The sequence below is a fragment of the Brachyistius frenatus genome, unplaced genomic scaffold (genome assembly GCF_029030835.1).
Source record: "Brachyistius frenatus isolate BFR_SWC_R1_liver_20210118 unplaced genomic scaffold, ASM2903083v1 Contig_7, whole genome shotgun sequence".
In the NCBI taxonomy this organism is placed as follows: domain Eukaryota; kingdom Metazoa; phylum Chordata; class Actinopteri; family Embiotocidae; genus Brachyistius; species Brachyistius frenatus.
The window spans coordinates 9004098-9024081 of NW_027210606.1; the positions used below are offsets into that span (position 1 = coordinate 9004098).

The 19984-nt window shown below is 40.3% G+C and overlaps 3 protein-coding genes across 5 annotated transcripts; all 3 read left to right on the plus strand.

The window, feature by feature from the left end:
* Positions 1-54: 54 nt before the first annotated feature.
* On the plus strand, positions 55-8110 carry dnajb14 (DnaJ heat shock protein family (Hsp40) member B14). Its single transcript, XM_069689346.1, has 8 exons — positions 55-226; positions 3096-3270; positions 4712-4857; positions 5124-5312; positions 5640-5725; positions 5905-6014; positions 6417-6589; positions 6705-8110. The coding sequence occupies exons 1-8, from the start codon at positions 94-96 to the stop codon at positions 6827-6829; spliced, it is 1137 nt and encodes a 378-aa protein (XP_069545447.1). The 5' UTR covers positions 55-93; the 3' UTR covers positions 6830-8110.
* An 828-nt stretch (positions 8111-8938) lies between these two features.
* pla2g12a (phospholipase A2, group XIIA) lies at positions 8939-13920 on the plus strand. The gene is made up of 4 exons (XM_069689349.1): positions 8939-9330; positions 9612-9688; positions 11133-11298; positions 13204-13920. Exons 1-4 carry the CDS (start codon positions 9111-9113, stop codon positions 13320-13322), a joined length of 582 nt encoding a protein of 193 aa, XP_069545450.1. The 5' UTR covers positions 8939-9110; the 3' UTR covers positions 13323-13920.
* A 902-nt stretch (positions 13921-14822) lies between these two features.
* Positions 14823-19731, plus strand: LOC138615614 (caspase-6-like). Of its 3 annotated transcripts, XM_069689365.1 has the most exons (8): positions 14826-14951; positions 15255-15296; positions 16313-16355; positions 16451-16609; positions 16773-16849; positions 17016-17191; positions 17339-17489; positions 18067-19731. In XM_069689365.1, exons 1-8 carry the CDS (start codon positions 14921-14923, stop codon positions 18300-18302), a joined length of 915 nt encoding a protein of 304 aa, XP_069545466.1. In that variant the 5' UTR covers positions 14826-14920; the 3' UTR covers positions 18303-19731. The 3 variants fall into 3 exon arrangements, with proteins under 3 accessions (XP_069545464.1, XP_069545466.1, XP_069545465.1); XM_069689363.1 differs by having other exon boundaries at positions 14823-14951; positions 17016-17489; XM_069689364.1 differs by having other exon boundaries at positions 14936-14951; positions 16018-16355; positions 17016-17489.
* Positions 19732-19984: the final 253 nt, after the last annotated feature.

Here is a 19984-nt window from a genome sequence, read left to right on the forward strand (position 1 = left end):
TGTACACCGGTGTGCCCCTGTGACGCTGCTGACCACGTGGTGTGTGTGTGAGACGATCAGCTGACCGCCGGGGGGGGAGGAAGAGGAAAGAAGATGGAAGGGAACAGAGACGAAGCTGAAAAATGTATAAATATAGCGACGAGAGCCGTCGAAGCCGGCGATAAAGAGAAAGCGCGGAAGTTTCTCGTCAAAGCGGAGAAGCTGTACCCAACTGACAGAGCCAAAGGTGAGGGCGGTTGTGTCTGACTGTGTCCGTGGAGCCGACCGCAGCTAACGCAGCGCCGTGACCCATCTCGGTAGCATGTCGCCGGCGTCTACTGACACCGGTCACGGCTGAAGTTGACAGAAGGTCGTCTGTGGAAATTAGGATATAACGGTCATAAATACACGCGTGACTGCTTCACGGTGATCAGAGGTGAACTAGAGGGAGTCCATTTCGCGCAACATGCATCCCGGTTGGTTAAGTTGCGGGCCCTGGTAGCTGACCGAGCTAGCGTTTCCCCCCGCAGTGCAACTCAGCAGGCAATGAATCGAGGTTGTAGATGAAGATATATATTTAATGAAGTGAATAGTTAACTGTTATCCTGACGTCTTTTTTTTTTTTTCAGAATAGTAACAGCTCACTAAGACAAGTTGGCAGCTTGTCGTCAACCAGCAGTCAAGCCATCATCCGCTCAGTAACTCCATGCGAGCTGTCGATCACCGCATTGTCTGAACAGCTGATTTAAAAAAACCATTTGTGTGATGTCATTTCTCTTTTACTGTAGTAACACATTTTTAAAGCTTCTGCGTTTAGGTCGTGGATCGTGTTGAGGGCCAGAGCCTGCACGAAGAGCCCAGGGTGGGGGGGATGTAGGGCGACGTGTCCATGTGGTCCATGTTGTCCAGGTTGTCCATGTGGTCCAGGCCACACAACCAACAATCCCTTAATTGAATGATTGAGCCAGGGAGAGCCTCCACAGACTAATCCAGGACACACCAGTGTGCCTGTAACATGTCAGCAAACGGGTGGGGAAGATGAGACCGACACGAGCATGTTGGGTTTTTAGTTCAGAAACACTCTTCAGTATGTGGGATTATGAGTGACTACATAACAGGCTGGATTCATTTGTACAATGATGATCATTAACGTCTCGGATGTTAAGCTGTAACTCGTCAGTTGTAGTGGGATGTAGTTCAATAACGAGCAGGTTCAGGTGTCTGCATAATTATGAGTCTGCACCCTCAGTATTTGTGTGTGTGTGTGTCAAGCACTAATGACAGTTTCTAAAATGTCTACAGAAAGCTTGCCAACACCGGACCTTGAAAATATTCATGGTAATAATAATGACCTGATATTATATATAAATATATATGATTATAATTAACATAATCCTCATTATGTCTTTAGATTTTGCAGAGGAGATGAGCAAATTCAACTTTTCTGTTTTACTGCCATTGGCACTTCTTTACATTCAGAGTTGAAGCAATGAAGATGACAAAAAGTTTGAGACATTTTTCAATCAAATATTTTGAATATTTGATGCCTGAGGATCTGATCACTTTTATTTATTTTACGATACTAAACTGAATATCTTTGGCTGTTTTGTCAAATAATTCAAGCTACTGAATACATCACATCAGGCTGTGAGACATCTTATGACATTTTATAGACAAAACAATCAATTAGTTAAGAAAGCAATCAGTAATGAAAATGCTTGTAAGTTGCAGCCTTGATCCACATGCACACCAGAAAATGTCATGCAGTGAACAACATGAACACAATGTGCATGATAAAAAGGTGTTATGCAGAGAACGCATAAACAAAAGGCAGACAGGGTTTGAAGGTGGAAGCAGTGACTGGCTGGTTTCCCAGCTTGGGCGTCTTGCAAGAATAAAGTTGACAATCCTGATGGTTTAGATGCAGAAGCTCTTTCTCAGTCTTTGTCTCGTGGTTTGGATGAGCGCAGTGAATTTCTCCTCGTTAGCTATTTGCTAGCAGACCGTTTTACAAAATTACTTTTTAATAACATTGCTGATTGAAGTAATCATGACATGACCTGAAAGGAATTTTCATTAAACAAGTTAAGAAGCAGCGAAAACAAACAAGGACATTTTTTTATTTTATTTTTTTATAAACATTAACTGCACTGATGGATGATTTTGTATTCGGGCAGAAGTGGCACAGAGTTGGTTTACTCTACTGTAGAACAGTGCAAATGTAATCTTCAGATTGGTCTTGCCGTGTGAGGTGAGGTCGTGTGTCACATCTTCTTATACTGCTATCGAGGGCATCCCACATTTAGGGGTGAGAGGAGAAGGCAGGCTAAAGAGGTTCTTGTCGCTTCCTGGTTGTCAGTGTGGGACTAATAGCTGTACAGTCAGCTGCAGTAACCACATAGAGGTTGGGTCCGCATGTCACAGCAAGTTCGCAACTGTCAGACAGTCATTGAATTATCTAGCATCAGCAAGTTGATTATCAACCAGATCTGTCAGGTAGGATATTCCGGTCTGTCGTGAATGGGTTTACATTTGAAGAAGGAAGATCGTACAAAGTCGTTGTGTGATCATGCATCATATTACAGCATTTAGAGGCGTGTATTTGATCCTAAATATGTTTTGGAACATGGGAATTCATAATTGTTTACGTTCATTACTGATGATTTGACATACCGGTCTTTTTCAGGGTATTGGGGGACATGACAACTTAACGGGCATTATGTATGGAATGGGACACGGGTGTTACTCTATCATGGAGAGGAGCACCATCATTTTCACCTGTATATTGTGTGTAGTACGGGTACTTATCCAAAGTCTTATCCAAAAAAGACGAAACATCATTAAAGAGGCACGGCACACTTAGCAAGCTGCTTAGATTATCTAGTGAATCAAGAAAAATGACTCCATATACAGATTAATAACACAGCCAAACGTACAATATATTTGTCAGACTAGTAAAGGCAAGGGAATGCATCAAAACATGACCTCTATTTCGACACCTCATGTTAGTGAAGACATAGTACATGCTATCATAAGAAGAAAAAAAAAGGAGCACACTGCTGGATCAGATTTGGTGAGCTTAATTTTAGTTTATAACCCCTTTCTCTTTTCTTTAGCGTTGTTGGATGCATTAACGAGGAACGGGAGCTCAGCGGGTAATGGCGCATATCGCAGGAGACCAGCAGAACGTTCAGAAACCTCCGATGCTCAGCCAGAAAGAGAGAGCCAAGAATCTGGAGGAGGCGACTCTTCGAAGGGCTTCACGAAGGAGCAGGTCGAAGGTGTGCAAAGGTGAGCCTCGTAGGACACACTTGGTTTCACCCGTTTCTTTTTCCCGTTAGTTTGTACTGTAAGCTGTCGCACTTCAATTGGCTATTTTTGTTCTCCCCTACAATGGACCCTGTGACAGCACTGCTGTTTCTTTCATACTTGATCAATCCTTTCATCTGAGGCTAAAGGAGGACACTGTAGTCTCTGCACTGTTGTACACAAACAGCTACTGCTATGGGAACCTCTCCATCTTGATGTATTTCCCATGAGGGTGGGGAGTAAGAGAGATTCAGCAGAGTGAGCTAGATACCAGGTAACCCACATGCTTGCTTACATGCTACATGCTTCCATTTTTAGACCAGATAGAGAGAAAGGTTTGCACTCATTTTCCTATCAAAAAAAAGGTTACTGGTGGTAACTAGAGTTCATGTTTGAGATAAACACGCTGCTCATTGTTAAGACAATGCTGCCAGAATAGTCAGTCGCCCTCTCCCCTGTGTTTTTAGACTAAATCATGTGGGGAAGCTTCTTGGGGTTAAAAATTGCATCACGTCTTCCGGGAAAAGTAAGACAATTTGTGGTACATTACAAATATCCTCTGTGTAACCTCAGGATGTTTCCTACTCCTGTCATGGTTCAGTAATGGGAAGAGTAGGCCAGTGCCTCAGTATATATTATTATGTTAGTAGGCCAGTATGACGAGGATTTCATCATATTATATTGTTTAACAAAAATGTTTTTTTTTTTTTCCAAATTTGAGCAAATTCCAAAACCAATAAAATGGATTTTGTTTTAAGCTTGTGAAGAGATAGGCCTGATGTTTGCACAAAAGTGGAACACAGTTCATTTAATTGAACATCGTATTGATTATGTTTCATGGGATTTTGCATTCATATTTGTTTTGTAATCTGAAACACACTAATATTAATTTTGTAGGATTGATTTCAGCCCTATAGCCCAGGCCAACTGGAATATGCACTGTGTACTCATCTTCTCTGCAGACAACTGTGTATTAATAAAGTATAGAAGGTTGACTCTCTGTTTTTCCTTTGAAGAATGTCATTGTATTGGAGATTAAATATGCTAAACACAGCTTCTACAGTCTTGACTATCTGTCTAGTTCTTGATAAATACATTATTGGGACTCAAACACTGCGAGTGGCTTTTCTAAATGCGTGTGTATTTGGGTAAAGAAACTTCAGATTAATAAACCACGGTGGCTGTAAAGATAGCTGCTACGGCATCAAAAGTTTAGCACAGCTCTTGATTATTTTTGGGAGGTGTGCTTGAATGTCGCTCATCTGTGCGGCTGAGGACAGCCCATCAATGTTACTTTCAGTATGTGCACACACCTGCTGTGACAGAGAGATGATACAACACAACAGGCCAACTCGAGGGGGAAAAAAAAAAAAGAAGTTGTCACCTTTCAGGTCAAATATGATCCATTGGCCCTTTCTTTCAGAATAAAGCGGTGTAGGGACTACTACGAAGTGCTCGGTGTCAACAAAGAAGCCAACGACGAAGAGCTGAAGAAAGCCTACAGGAAACTAGCACTCAAGTTCCATCCAGACAAAAACCGCGCACCTGGAGCAACAGAGGCCTTTAAAAGTAACTTCACTTAGTTTGATGTTGTTATGTTACTGAGAAGTTAGAGATGGGACGTGTACGTAATAGACTGATGTATGTTTTAAGGAGTGTGCAGTGTAGATCTATGTTTTGAGCTTAAAGATGATAATACTGAAACCATGCCTGAAGAAATAGGAGATTCCAAAACTGCATATGGCCACAAAAACCCCTTCATTACTGTTTAGCATTTTGAAGAAAAAAGAAAACGTATAACGTATTCCTCCTTTGACTCGACTGTCTTCCTCCAGAGATTGGCAATGCATATGCAGTGCTGAGCAACCCAGACAAAAGACGGCAGTATGACGTGACGGGAGGGGAGGAGCCGAGCAGCCCGAGTCACTCGCACGGCGAAGGCTTTGACTTCCACAGGGGCTTCGAGGCAGACATCACGCCTGAGGACCTCTTCAACATGTTCTTCGGAGGCGGCTTCCCCTCCTGTGAGTGAGCACTTGTGTGCGAATCAACGCAAAACGCCCAGAAATCGGATGGTTAACTGCTTAGTCATCCTTCAATTCTTAATGAATATTCCAATTATCCCCTGAATGTGGCTCGGTAAATTGTGTGCTGGAAATGATTGCGTTTTAGCATTGGACCAGTCATTTTTAGGATGATGGGTGTACCCCCCCCCCCCTCTCCTCACGCCCCCTTCTTTAGGGCTTTGTCAACATAATATAGAGCAGCATGAATGTGTAGTCTTGAAAACTGATTTTGAGAGCAGTAAATAACTTTGTATTTGACCTCAGTCATAAATTTTGTGTCTACAGCAAGCACACACAGTTTTACCAACGGCAGGACAAGCTACAGCCATCAGACGGATTCCCAACAAGAGAGAACAGACGAAAGAGGAGATGTATGTAGACAGATTCACATTATCTTGAATTTTTTTTTTTTTTTTTTAAACGTGTACTTCATATTTGTAATATTATAATTTGAGGTTATGCAGGCTTATACAATCTACCTGTGTTATTGTGCTATATAATACATTTGCTGCTGTAACTAAAGTGTCTGTCATACTGTGTTTGTCTGCAGGGGGGTTTTTCAATGTTTATCCAGCTGATGCCCATCGTGGTCCTGATTTTAGTGTCAATTCTGAGCCAGATGATGGTTTCCCCTCCACCCTATAGCCTCTACTCCAGACCGTACGTGCACACACACACACACACACACACACACACACACACACACACACACACACACACACACACACACACACACACACACACACACACACACACACACACTCTCTGTCATCAGCCTGCAGTAGTATGCAGCAAGTTACTAATATTAAATGCGACATTATTCACCTGTCATACCTTTTGAACTGATAACATGTAAATTCTTGGATTAACTGCCAAAGTTTCCATGCAAAACGTCTTTGTTAACGTTTTTAACATTTCTGCTCATTGGAGCCTGGATAAAATGTAGTTGTTTTTTTTTAGAGTTCGTTGCAGAAAATGTGGTCTATATTGTGAAGGACAGGATTTAAAAGTTCCCTTCAGTCTTAACATTGCATTCATTTTCACCTCCTTTATCTCTTCCAGGTCCACAGGTCAGACCATAAAAAGGCAGACAGAAAACCTGCACGTCGACTACTATGTAACTAGAGATTTCAAGTCTGAGTTTAAGGGCTCAGCGCTGCAGCAAATTGAGAAAAATGTAGAGGAGGACTATGTATCTAATGTCAGAAATAACTGCTGGAAGGAGAGACAGACAAGTAAGTAACCGTGGTTACAATATACTACACCCTTGGAATTGCCTTACTGAGTTCACTTATAGTTTCTGTTTTGCACTTTTTCCCCTGACATTGTTTTTCTGTTTGTGTGATCCAGAAACAGACCTGCTTTATGCTGCGAAGGTGTACAGGGACGACCGACTGCGCAAGAAGGCAGAACTCATGACCATGGATAACTGCAGGGAGCTGGACAGACTGAACAGCCTATTCAGAGGAGGATGAGTCGGATACTTTTAGAACATGTTATTGTATATGAATAGATGTGTGTTAATTTTTTTAAGGAAGAGTCTTTACACTAGGAGCAAAAAACTTACTAAAATATTTTAGCTCTATTGTTGAAGTTTTAAAATGCCCCTCTCCTAATATCCCCCCTGCCAACTTCTCTTCTTCCTCCTCACTCCAGCCTGACCCCAGGAATCGCCTTGTTACATCGTAATGAACCAATCAAAACACTGTAGAAAGCCCAACATTTTCTTTGTTTTTCTTTCCTTTTTTTTTTAACTCTGCTTTTCCTGTTTTCTTGAAAGCAAGAAGGACAAGGACACTTGATTGTAAAGGCATGTGCTTTGAGTAGTGAAAACCTGAGAAGCATTCTACACAAAAAATAACTGTCTTAAGATCAACAAACAGCTTGTGGCATCATCCGCTCATCATAAATATAAAGTGGGTGACATTATAGGTTCATCTGGAGGTGCTGTCATCCATCCAAATCCATTTCTTGAAGAAACAAAAGAAGGAAATAAATTAAAAAAAATACAGAATGCTTGTTTTCACTTCCTATTCACCTCCAATTGGATGAAGATCAATGGATCGTGAAGAGTTACCTGTGACTTTGCTATGAGAGAACATTTTATATTGTCCACTCCACAATGTGAAGTTGGTTGGGACTCAACATAAAAGGACAGTGAAACTGTTATTCATAAATGGTTGTACATTTTCATTTTTGAATGTTTAAAGTTTATGCAGTTATTTAAGTAACTATAGAAGAAATAAGGGTTTTCTTCAATGCTCGCCTAATCATTTAAATAAAATAAAATTGTTACCATACACTGGATGGAATTGTCTCTCTGAATCTGATATTAAACTGTTGGTGTGTGTGGAAATTACACAAATTAATAACTTTCAGAGATCAAGTCATATGTAGTCATGGAGAGAGTCTTCATTTGATTTTCCCAAGTTTTTCCCCCCAGATTTCTACTGTCCCCCTGATTCAGTGTAAGTAAATGGAATGTGGGTAAAGTGGGATGTTTCTTTTGTGCTGTTTGTTTATTGTCCAGAGTAAATGGGTCATTGTCACCATTTACTCAAGTTATGTACTTAAATGTAATTTTGAGATACTTTTCAGTGACGAAAATGTCACAAACTAAATTGCATTCACTTCAACTGTATTGTGCTGGAGGCATTCAATGTCAGACAGATGTTTAAAACACTACCTGGGTAGATGAAACCAAAACTATGTAAACTGCAAAATATACAGGGAATAAATAATTTTCTAATGTTAAAGGATGTTGAATGATGCATCTCCCACCCAACACTGTTTCCATTAAAACCAAAATTAGAATTGTAGTTCAACTGTATGGCTGTTATTATGAAATTAGCAAATGTATTTTTTTGTTTAAAATTTATTTATTTATTTTTTTACCAGTGCAGAGATCTAAAATGTGAACAGGACATGAAATAGTTATCATGCAAGTATTGTTAAAGCCAATAGGATCATATTTAAACTCAGTTTGTACATAGAAATGCACCTTATTATAACAAATAGACTGCATATTTAATTTGCATAGCATGAAATGTAAATACTCAAAGACCGGGGATCTCAAAATACACTTAACAGTGATTCTATAAAAGATATAGTTGACTCCATGATGTCATGTATAAGGAGACCATGCAGTATTGTGTTCTATCCCTTCACACAGTCCACATATTGATCTCCATAGGCTGCTTCTATTAATCATTAGCTCCCTGAGTTCTCTATTACATTTTATATTCCAGCGGTATGCATTAAATCTGATGACATTAGAGACCTCTAATGTAAGCTGAACATGATATATTGGGACTGTTGGTGAAGGCTGGCCGGAGAGATGCTGTACCCTTTGAATTGTGGGTAATGTAGGCCTGAAATGAACAACGTTAATTACATTTCTAATTATTGTTTTTGCGACCGTTAAAATACATTAAAAAAAAAATACGTTTTTATTTTTGTACACCACTTAAGTATACATAAGATGTTGCAGATGTCAGTATTTATTTCTTTTTCCTTTTTCTTTATCGTACCATGTGACATCATCTTCGGTTTTCTTTGGTCACGGGACAGCGTTAAACCCGGAAGACTGCGGCGCGTACGCTGGTGCCACCTCCGTGCGTGAGGAAATTCAATGGAAAAACAAGCAGAAGTGAAAACTGAAACGCTGTCACGACAACGTTTTGCGGAGTAAATCGGTGACGTCAAACCAATGTGCCAGGGAAAACGCTGCTTTCTAGATCTGACGTGACGTGGACGATGCAGCGCCACGGCTCCGTCTGCGTGTTTCTGTTGGGTTTGTACTCCTGCGGGTGTTTCTCTCACGCGTCTGCCTGCGAGCCCGAGCCGGAGACTCCAGACTGGAGAATGACTCTGAGAACTATTCGCAATGGGATACATAAGATTGACACGTACTTGAACGCAGCACTGGACTTGTTTGGTGGAGATGACGGACTGTGTCATTATAGATGTAGTGATGGTAAGCGGGCTCGGTTACACACACACACGCACACACACACACGCACGCGCGCGCACCTGTCCTCTCCCTGCTGTGTGAAGTCAAACTGAAAGAACTTTGGATATTTAAGTGAGAAACTAAATTAATGTTGAGTTTATGCAACAGCTGGGAGCTACAAAATCACCCCTTGCGTGGGACTGGAATCCATGAAGTCATCTGTTTGGATGTGGTTATCTCAGAAAGCAAGATAACAAAGAAGACCAACAACAAGAAACATCCTCACCTTTGCTCCTGTCTCACAGGGTACAAGCCGACGGCTCGTCCCGGTTACAAGCAGCCACCACCCAACGGATGTGGCTCCCCGCTGTTTGGATTTCAGGTACTCTGACCTGTGAAAGTTTGGGACGCTGGAGGTGTCCTGTGTGTTTCCATGTCAATCCTAATGTACACAGCATCCCAAAGTATAAGCGTTATTCTTGCCTAATATTTTTAGTTTTTTTTTTTCTACTGCAAATTTCAAACCAATTATAACGCGTTTAGTTCACAGTACAAAGCACAGTTAAGGTTAAAAATGGAGCCCAACTTAATAAATTGCCTGGATATATATTATTGGCAGATTTGAGCTTCAGATAGAGTTGATTCAGGAAGATTTCAGACCCGTTTCACTTTTTGCACATTTTAAAGTGTTGTAAGTGTAATTTTAAATTCAATACACTATACTCAATAACCTATAAAGACAAAGTGAAAACATGTTTTCAGAAAGGAAAACAACTTCAAAAAAATCTCATTTACAAAAGTATTGAGACCCTTCGGCACCATAAATTGTGATCAGGTGCATTCTGTCGCAATTCGAACAAATTGGCACGCGACTGCGTGTACAAGATCCGATCTTTAAGAGTGCATACCAGGACAAAAACCAAGCCATGACGTCCAAGGAACTACCTGTAGCCACCCTGGAAAAATTGTGACTTAGCGCAGGAATCAGGGCAAAGGTATTTTCCTAAATCATTTCTAAAATGTCGAGTCTCGTCTGGAGCAAAGTGGACTCGTCAATTGTGAAAGAAGTCTGAAACCAAACTGAGTCAGGGAGGTGACCAGCCTCAGAATTTTCTGCAGAGGTGGGGAAACCCTGCGAGAAGGATGACCATCTCAGCGGCACGCAGCACTTTCAGGCCTTTATGGTAGAAGAGCCAGACAGAAGACTTGGCTTGGAGTTTGTGAAGCTACACTTAAAGGACCCCGAGAGCGTGAGGAAAACTATTCTCAAAACTACACTATTTAGAAAGAACTATGTTTGTGCAGCAACCTGACACGGAGTGACATCATCTATCGACACCACAGTGAACCAAACAACACAGCAAAGACCTGGCTGGAGTGGCTTCAGGACAAGTATCTGATTTTCCTTCACTTGCCCAGACAAAACACCACATAACGACTGTGGAGAGACCTGAAGATGACAGTTAGCGGACGCTTTCCATCCAATGTAAGAAAACATGACGGGATCTGCCAGGAAGAAGGGAATAAACTCCCAAATCCAAGTTTACAAACCTTGCAGAGACGTTTCCCAGAAGACTCGGAGCTGCAACTGCTGCCAAAAGGGCTTCTACAAAGAACTGAATTAAGCTCCTAAAAACCAAAACAGTCACATGTTACTCTGCCTTTTATTGTCTCCGATATGTAAATTACCAACTACTCGCAGAACCGCAATAATATACTTTTGCATTTAGAAAAACCTGCGTATCTTGCTGGCAGGATCCTTCTTATCTCAAAATAAAACACGTGTATTGAAAACAGCTAAAGAGTAACCGAGTTTTTATTTCCAGTTTGATATAGGAATCCCATCCATGACAAAATGTTGTAACCAACACGACCGCTGCTATGACACCTGCGGGCGTGAGAAGCACGACTGTGATAAGCAGTTCCAGGACTGTCTGGAGACCATCTGCAGGAATGTGCAAAAGACCCTGGGATTGGCCAAGAGCGTCCAAGGTAAGAGAGAGACTTGATCCAGTCTGTTCATACAGATGAAGAATTAGATGGGACTGCATGTACCTGGCTGAAGTTACAGTCTGTACGTGACTGTAGATTGTTGTAAACACTTAATTCAAGAAGCTTTCACACAAGGCAAATCGAAGGCCTTTTAACACTCAGTTCACTTTTTGTGTTGGTAAAGAACTTTTTTTATTTTTGTTTTATTTGACAAATTAATAGAATCTCTGGATTAATTGATTTGTATTTGGAATCATCAAATAATACTCCAAATCGGACCAAAAAAAAAAAAAAACAAGCGATACATATTTAAAAGATATCAGTATTTCTGAAAAACAATTCAAGTAATAAACACCCTTTTCACAGAAGACATTTTGGCATTACATCACAGAAGGAAAAGGACAGCTGTGACTGATACTATTCAAGTCCAGCTCAAATTAGAAAGCTCTTTTTGTGTGCTACAGCTTAAATGTCTACCGTAAGCTCATTAAAAGCATAAAGCAGTAACTGTAGTGTTCTGTTAGGCAGAGCAGCCATTCATACTGAACCAGACATTAAACGTTTTTAATGTCACAGTTAGGGCTGTCACAGTCATTGAAGTTTAGTTGACAATTAATTGTCATTTCATGCCATTATTATGATAGAGGCCACGTCAATGTGAAGTTGGTTTTTCAACTAAATCCGTCATATTTAATTTCAATAGATTCTCATTGAAATGCAGCTGGTCGAATACTAAAGGCTGAATGCCTCACGCCTCCCCAGCCATTTAACCAAAGCGGAGGAAGGGAGCAGATGACGTCATTAAAAGAGCACCAGTCAAACCTCAAACCGTTGAAAATGTTGTTGGACTGGTGACGGAAATGTGGCATTTCTGTTAGTTTCCACCAGCTGTTTGTACCAGATGAATGGAAACCATTTAGACAACTATGCAAAATGACTGCGGGCAGCTCACGCACTTGCAATCAGGCGATTATGTAATAATTGTGACCTAGTTACAGTAAGAAAAGCTCAGTTGTAGATACTAAAAACATTAACGGCTGAATTCCATTCGGCTGCTTTCACTTCAGGTGCATGTTGGCTCGCTGTCACTCTGCCATGGCTCACTGGGACACTTGAATAAAACATTGTTGTTAATGTTGTTAGACATGCCTGTGCTTCTCTTATTATTATTATTATTATTATTATTATTATTATTATTATCTAAAGGTTTATATAACATACTTTACATACTGTAGTCCCTCCATCTCCTGATGCGTATACCAAATAAGCGTCAGCCCTCGTCAGCATATCCAGGCAGGCCTTTTTGAGCAACAGCTGTATCTAAAGTTTGCATACTTGCTTTTAGATATAAAATCTTTCATTTGAAAGTGGTGTGCATTAGTACATCTTGGACTTCCACTGACATTTATTTTGATAAAAAATTACACGTCCAGTTGGCCTGCTGTTCAAGTATAATACTTACAGATGCAGGTTTTTATGCACGCTGGTATAGGCGAGTGAATTACAGAACAAACTGTTGTGATGCACAGTAATTCCAGCAGAGGGAAACGTGGAGCTTTATTTTGAATGTTGCCAGCTGGATCACAAAAGAACCAAATTAGCAATCATTCTTCAGTACAGACTCTTAACCATGACATCAAGGTCATACTGTCGGTCATGAGTAAGATTAGAATATCTTTATTGCTCTGAATCATTAACGTGCCACTTTAATGAAAGTTTAATTCAAACCTAAAGAACAGAATAAACTATGATAAAAAAAAATCTGTATTTGATCAAAACTGTATGCTCTATTTAAATGTACACAAAATGTTTTTTGTTGTTGTTGCTCACAGTAAAGTGATAGTAGGTACAGCTCAGCAGCCCCCCTGCTGTGTTCACTCATGTTCTTTCTTTCCGTCTTGACAGCATGCGAGTCAGCGGTGACTCTGCTTTTCGACGCTGTCATGCACTTGGGATGTAAGCCGTACCTGGACAGCCAGCGGGAGTCCTGTGTGTGTCAGTATGAAATGAAGAAGGAGCTGTGAAACTGCCACATGAACAGGACTGACAAACTCACTCGTTCACTAGCAATACCACTGACTGAAGGACGCCAGCTGTAAACCTTTCTTTCAGATGTAGATTTTCTCAGGGACAGAGCTTCTTCTTCGGTCGGCACTAATCTGTGTTCATTGTCTCCCTTTATCAGAGTTATATCCGTTTATATAAAATGAACATGAAATTACCAGAGTTTTTTGTGGGGACAACGAATATTCGTCTTGTGCAATTAATTATTTATATTTTGTGTATATTGTTTAATGTAATTGTCCACTGATAGACTGTAAACAGGGAGTCCAGGGTTTCCCTGGCTTCATGTGTGGTTGGATAGGAGCTAGTCTTTAAAGCAACACTTTTCTTTAAGGGTCTATAACATACGAAATTATCCTGTTGAGAAAAAAAAAAGCCCTGTGACTTAATTCAATAATTGATTATCATTCAATTCTGAAAAAAATTGAGTAAAACAAAGAGATTTTTTTTGTTTGTCTTAACTGCACAACAGGTCAGCCTACCATGCAAAAATGGCCAATTTATTTTCAGCCGAGCGTCCAATTCAACACAAACGAAAATAAAGTTTACGGGAATAAATTAAGGGTGAATAAATATTTTATTTTTATTCAATATTCTATAACATACGAAATTATCCTGTTGAGAAAAAAAAAAGCCCTGTGACTTAATTCAATAATTGATTATCATTCAATTCTGAAAAAAATTGAGTAAAACAAAGAGATTTTTTTTTGTTTGTCTTAACTGCACAACAGGTCAGCCTACCATGCAAAAATGGCCAATTTATTTTCAGCCAAGCGTCCAAATCAACACAAACGAAAATAAAGTTTACGGGAATACATTAAGGGTGAATAAATATTTTACTTGTCCACAGACAAGCGGCTCTTTTAAGGATATTCCTCTGAAAAAACAGCAAATAAACCTTTTCATTGTCAAATTATGTCGTTCTTTCCAAGAAATGTTCAGGAAACTGTTATGAAATCACGGACTGTAAATTAAAAGATTAACTCAGTTCCTCACAACTCCGAATAGAAAGAGAAAGTGTTTTCGATATCATCTTATCGTAAAACATGCAGGGGAAGGCACTGGGACACGCAATTGATGCAGATGTGACAACACCTTAAAACATTTGTTGTATTGTCACGAAAATAAAGAAACCTGCTTTTCTTAATACTTTTGTTTCTCAGTTGACATTTTATACATAAAAAAAAATGTTTAAACACGTTTTTATTTTCTCATTTTCATGATGTTGAGAAAGTGATTAGAAGGCCGCTGAAATGTGTCTGGATTAGTTCTTTAGCTCTCCTAATCTTCGGCTGCATCAACCTCGATCTTCCTTTTACTGTGAAGGATTTGTTTGCACCTCCCGTTTCATCCGTTTTGTTGCAATGTGGCGAACACGGAAGCCCTGGCTGTCGATTTTTGACGGAGTGGCGCGACATCCAATCGTTGTCTTCCGGGGTTGTTTACTTTGAGCCAATGAGCGTGCGGGGCGGAGCCACACCTGGGAGTAGTAAGCGTTGGTTTGACGAAGCAAATTTATTTTCCAGCGTGTCAGTCGGAGTGAAGACGAGCCGCGAACATGTCTAACAGGGCGGGAGACTACGGTGGAGGTAACAGCTTTACATATATGTTTTTTTTTAAATTCAAAGCAGATATATAAATGATGGTCTTCCGCTGCGGTGCATTCGGTTGAAAAATGCAATGGGTTTAAGTGCCCGTGTGAGTTAGGCTCAGTATCATCAGTGAAACTGTGTTTACTACGTTGCTGTCACACCTTTACTATCAGTTTTCTCCCCCCCCCCCCCCCCCCCTCAGTCATCACGTATGCAGTACAGCATGTGAAGCGGGATTTTAATGCTCTTAAACCATCTTCAAAGTCAGGACTCCATTGTTCTTTTCTCTCACCTTCCCAGGAAGCGTTGCTAAAGACAGCAGACCAGCAACAGACCAGGCGGGTGAGTCACACATGGAGTTATATACTACTATCAAGACCTCTGGACACGTTTTTGTTTTTTTTTTTTTTAAATTTGGAGAGGAGAAATGATCTGCATTTATTAAAACAAAAGTGAAATACACAGGGAAAGCTTTTTTATTGCCAGAAAGCCAAAGTACGGCCAAATCAAGCAGGGTGAAATTAATGATCAACTTCACCTGCCTTTATTATTGTAATAATTAACTATCATGTGGACTGGATTATATTACCCCATAAACGCTCTGAGCAACTTTGTCATTCTGAAACTGATTTGCATGGCTCTCTAAAAGTGCTTCGTGAGGATGTGCCTCAATTTGCACAATTGTTTGCATCTTATCTGTCTTGGCCTTTTTTTATTTTTATTTTTTTTAATTTTTTTTTTAAGATGGACCTCATAAAAACATGAAATAATAAAGGTTATTATGACCTTGTATTGTATCCAAGTGAGGTGTTTCTAATAGTTGGCCACCCAAGTTGTAGGAGCCTAGACTTAAGTGTGTAAACAAAACAAAACTTCACGCAAGAAAAAAAAAATGTGTACTGTACACACTAATTGCTTTTTTTTCAATTTAAAAAAAAAAAATCAGATTATATCTTCTTAGCAGTCAAACGCCCCCAAAGCTGCTGCCTTGGTACACAAAGTCTAACCTACATATCTGTACTGTGGGGAATAGAGGTGTCACTTTTGGCCTCTGTTCTTTTAGCCATCTTTCTGCGCCTATCACCCAGCTATTGAAGGCCATGAGGACTCTAAAGTGACAGAACAACGGCTGCTTGACCCCACATCAGCAGCGGTGGAGCAAACCATTTGCACCTGTAGCCGTACCGTTTAACAAAGAAGCTCCGTCCTACCGTGTATCTTCGGCTGCAACGGCACTGTTGTGATACTGGGAGAAAAAAAAAAAAAAAAAAAAAAAAAGCTGTAATGTAAGACTTGTCCGTTTATTCTTGTTTTGTATCCGTTGCATGGGTTGTTCATGTGCGTGTTGTTTTCGGTAGCGTGCACGGAGAACCTAACAGAGACCGACGCCTACATCACAAGGTAAACTTCTTGTTCATGTAGAATCAGCTGGACATTCTCACTCTCTTCTGCTCCGGCACACGCCTCGTACTGTCTGTATTTTATTTGCTCCCTAGGTCGTTCGCGTCATTAGCTTTGGATCCAGCAGAGGAGTACAAGATGGGCAACAAACGACGAGGCCTCGCACTCATCTTCAACCAGGAGCGCTTCTTCTGGCGCCTGGGCTTGAACGACAGGCACGGAACCAACGCTGACCGCTACAACTTGGAGAAAAGGTATCAGTTGTCAGGCAGCTGCTGGAGGAGGGGGGGGGAAACACTGCATTTGGCATTACTGTAAGAACACGACTGTACTTGTACAGCAGCTGCAAGTCTTTTCAGGTGCTCGCCGTTTGTATTTTATTACATGCTCAACAATTCTTTCACTTTTTTTGTTTAGACTGCAGGAGCTGAACTTTGAAGCGAGAAGTTACGATAACTACAAACAGGAGGAAGTCCTGGATAAAATCTGTGAAGGTATGCATGATGACCAGCGTCCATTCAGGAAGCGGCACAAGATATTTCTGACGTTTCAATTCCTTGTCTCCTGTACATGCAAATATGACTAATATCCAACGTGTGCTACGGTACTTGCTACGGCTTGTTCATCAGCAAGTTTAACAATTCCCTGATGTCACACCAGCCGCAGAGGAGGACCATTCAGATGCAGACTGCTTTTTGCTCGTGTTCCTGAGCCATGGCGAGAATGATCATGTTTACACCTACGATGGCAAGATCAACATCCAGCTTATCACAGCCATGTTCAAAGGAGACAAGTGCAAGAGCCTTGCAGGAAAGCCAAAGATCTTTATATTGCAGGTACATGCAAACAAAACAAAAACACAGACAAGGGGTCCCATCAGAGTATGTCAACATGCAGTCGACCTGTTGTTATTCCTCTTCTCGGAAACCAGTATTTTTTTTTACAAATGCAGTCCAAGTGAACTTGGCCATGTCCGTCTTCAGGCCTGCCGCGGAGACAAGCATGACGATCCGGTGACTGTCTGCGATGCCGTGGACAACGAGTTGAAGACGAACGAGGTGGTGGTGGATGCCAGTGCCGTGCACACCCTCCCTGCCGGGGCTGATTTTATCATGTGTTATTCTGTAGCCGAAGGTGAGTTTAAGAGTGGTTAGTCTGGTCTGTTGCAGCTGCTGTGAAAGCTGTCCCTTGAAAGATCCTACTATTCAAGTCCACCAAGGGGACTCTGGTGCAGTTTGTTTGGGGGAAAGTAAATGAATCAAACACAGTATATATATATATATATATATATATATTTTTTTTTTGTAGACAAGTTATTTTAGTATTATTTCCAAAGCTTAACTCTTAATAAATGGGGTTAAATTGCTCCACTTTGGTCTCAGTGATGCTTTGGTTATGAATGATGACGGTGCCCAAAACTGTCTTATAATGTACATTCATATCTAAATACCTTGTGCGTACTCCTCTTGGTTCACGTGTAAACTCGGTGAACCTGAGGTGTACACCGGACCTTAAATACAACTATGGATACCTTTTTTTTTCTTGAGTTCTGGACCAAATACACCAAATCTTTTTTGAGCCTGTATCCGTGATCTTTTGTAAATACTAGTTAAGCATTTAAAATGTTTGTATGCCTCTTTAAATAACCCTTTTTGCTGCTCGCTCAACATTTGAACTTTTTTTTTTTTTTTTTTTTAAAATCTTTGTTCAGGTTACTATTCGCACAGAGAGACCATCAACGGCTCATGGTATATCCAGGATCTGTGTGAGATACTTCGGAATTACGGGGACTCCCTCGAATTCACGGAGTTGCTCACGCTGGTCAACAGAAAAGTGTCGATGAGGGCCGTTGGGAATTCCAGTGACCCGATTGCCATTGGGAAGAAGCAAGTACCTTGCTTTGCTTCAATGCTCACCAAGAAACTCTACTTCAAACCAAATAAATGACAATGTCAGACCTCTGTCATTAAATCAGCTGGTTTTTAGTAATTAATGCCTCAGAAAAAAGGGCTTCTCAATAGAGGTGATAAAAATAGCGTTTTTTTTTTTTTTTTTTTTTCTCAAATCCTACTCTATTATTTACACTGAATCATCAGCTATTTGGCAGCCCTGATACTTTCAGTGACACAAGTGGTTATAAAATAACAGGAACAACTCCTATTCACATGAAGTGAACACATATAGTCACAGGCAATTACTTTATACCTGAAGCCTTTTGTAATTTGATATTCATGGGAAACCAGTTTTCTTGGCTGGGTCCAAGTTTTTTTTTCTTTTCTTTTTTCATTTGCATTTGAAAGTAGTAACCAATTGCTTGCAAACATTTTGCAGTATCTGGCTTGTTTTCTCTCAGCGGATTGATCACAGAAGTCTGTGAATGTGAACATTCAGTTGCCATTTTATATTGTATATAAATATGCAATCCTATAAAACAGCCCCTGCAGGCATTCGAGTTTGAAAATAAGCAGCTACATGTGTGACATCCCACACCGCAAATTCCACATATTTCATCGAGTGTGACTGTGGCTGTTTTCCAACTAGCAAAACTGATCATGACAGGGGATATGGCAGAATCTGAGTGGATTACAACCTAACCCCACCAGTTTCCTGGAGGAATCCCTGAATACACATATTATTTAAACACATTTGCAACTATTCACTAGAACCTTTATTACCCCAAATTTCATTTTGTCAGCATTATTGTCTTGGACCGTATTATGTTGTGGGATGTTCCTGTTATTATGTCCGATCACTGGAGATCAGTGCACAAATTGCACTTTCAAGAAATTGCTTTTAAACTACAGAATCATAATGGACCACAATATTTGTTGGCTACTTTGTAATTCAGTTGAATTAACTGTGGTAGCATAGAAACAATCTCTTATCATGCAACATAACATGCAGACTTTTTTTAAAAAAATAATTGTTTTTTAAATGATCTCAACAAGCCAATACAACATGATCTCTGAAGAAGCAGGAAGTGTCAGCGGAGGCTGGTGTTCTTGGTTGTTCAGTCAGTTGCGGCTATGTCTTTGAGCCAGATGATTATTTTCCAACTTATCTTGCGAGGCAGGTGATATTACAGCATGACAATCCGTAGCTCTGTATGCTTTTCTCCACATCAGGGATTCATTCTTAATTATGTCACAATAAGCACCGATGACCAATTTATCTGTAATAACAGAGCCTGACATAAACATGCTGTTTGTCTTCAATCTTGCTCCTTAAAAAAAAGGGAATTCATGTTTTGTGCTGTTCTTTGTGTCATAGCAGTTTATGGTACATTTAATAATGCGTATTTGCACCCGACATGACAACATTAGTGTGGAAAGTACCTCAGGGACGAGGGTGTTTAGAAAAAAAAAAAAAAAAGCAGTACTGTGGACCTAAAACACTTCCAGCTGTGTCACACAATCTGTCAGTGGAATGAAGCTACCAGCATACACATGGATCCTGTATTTTTGTGGCGATACTGTTGTGATTTTGTACAATGTTTATGTCACTGGTTTGCTCTCCATAGGAGTTGTGTTTTATAAAACCTTTTTTTGTGGCAGAAAATGTGTTCATTCTTTATTTGTCCTGAATCGTTTACAATTCTCCATCTTCTTGAGCAGCTCATTATTTGCCTG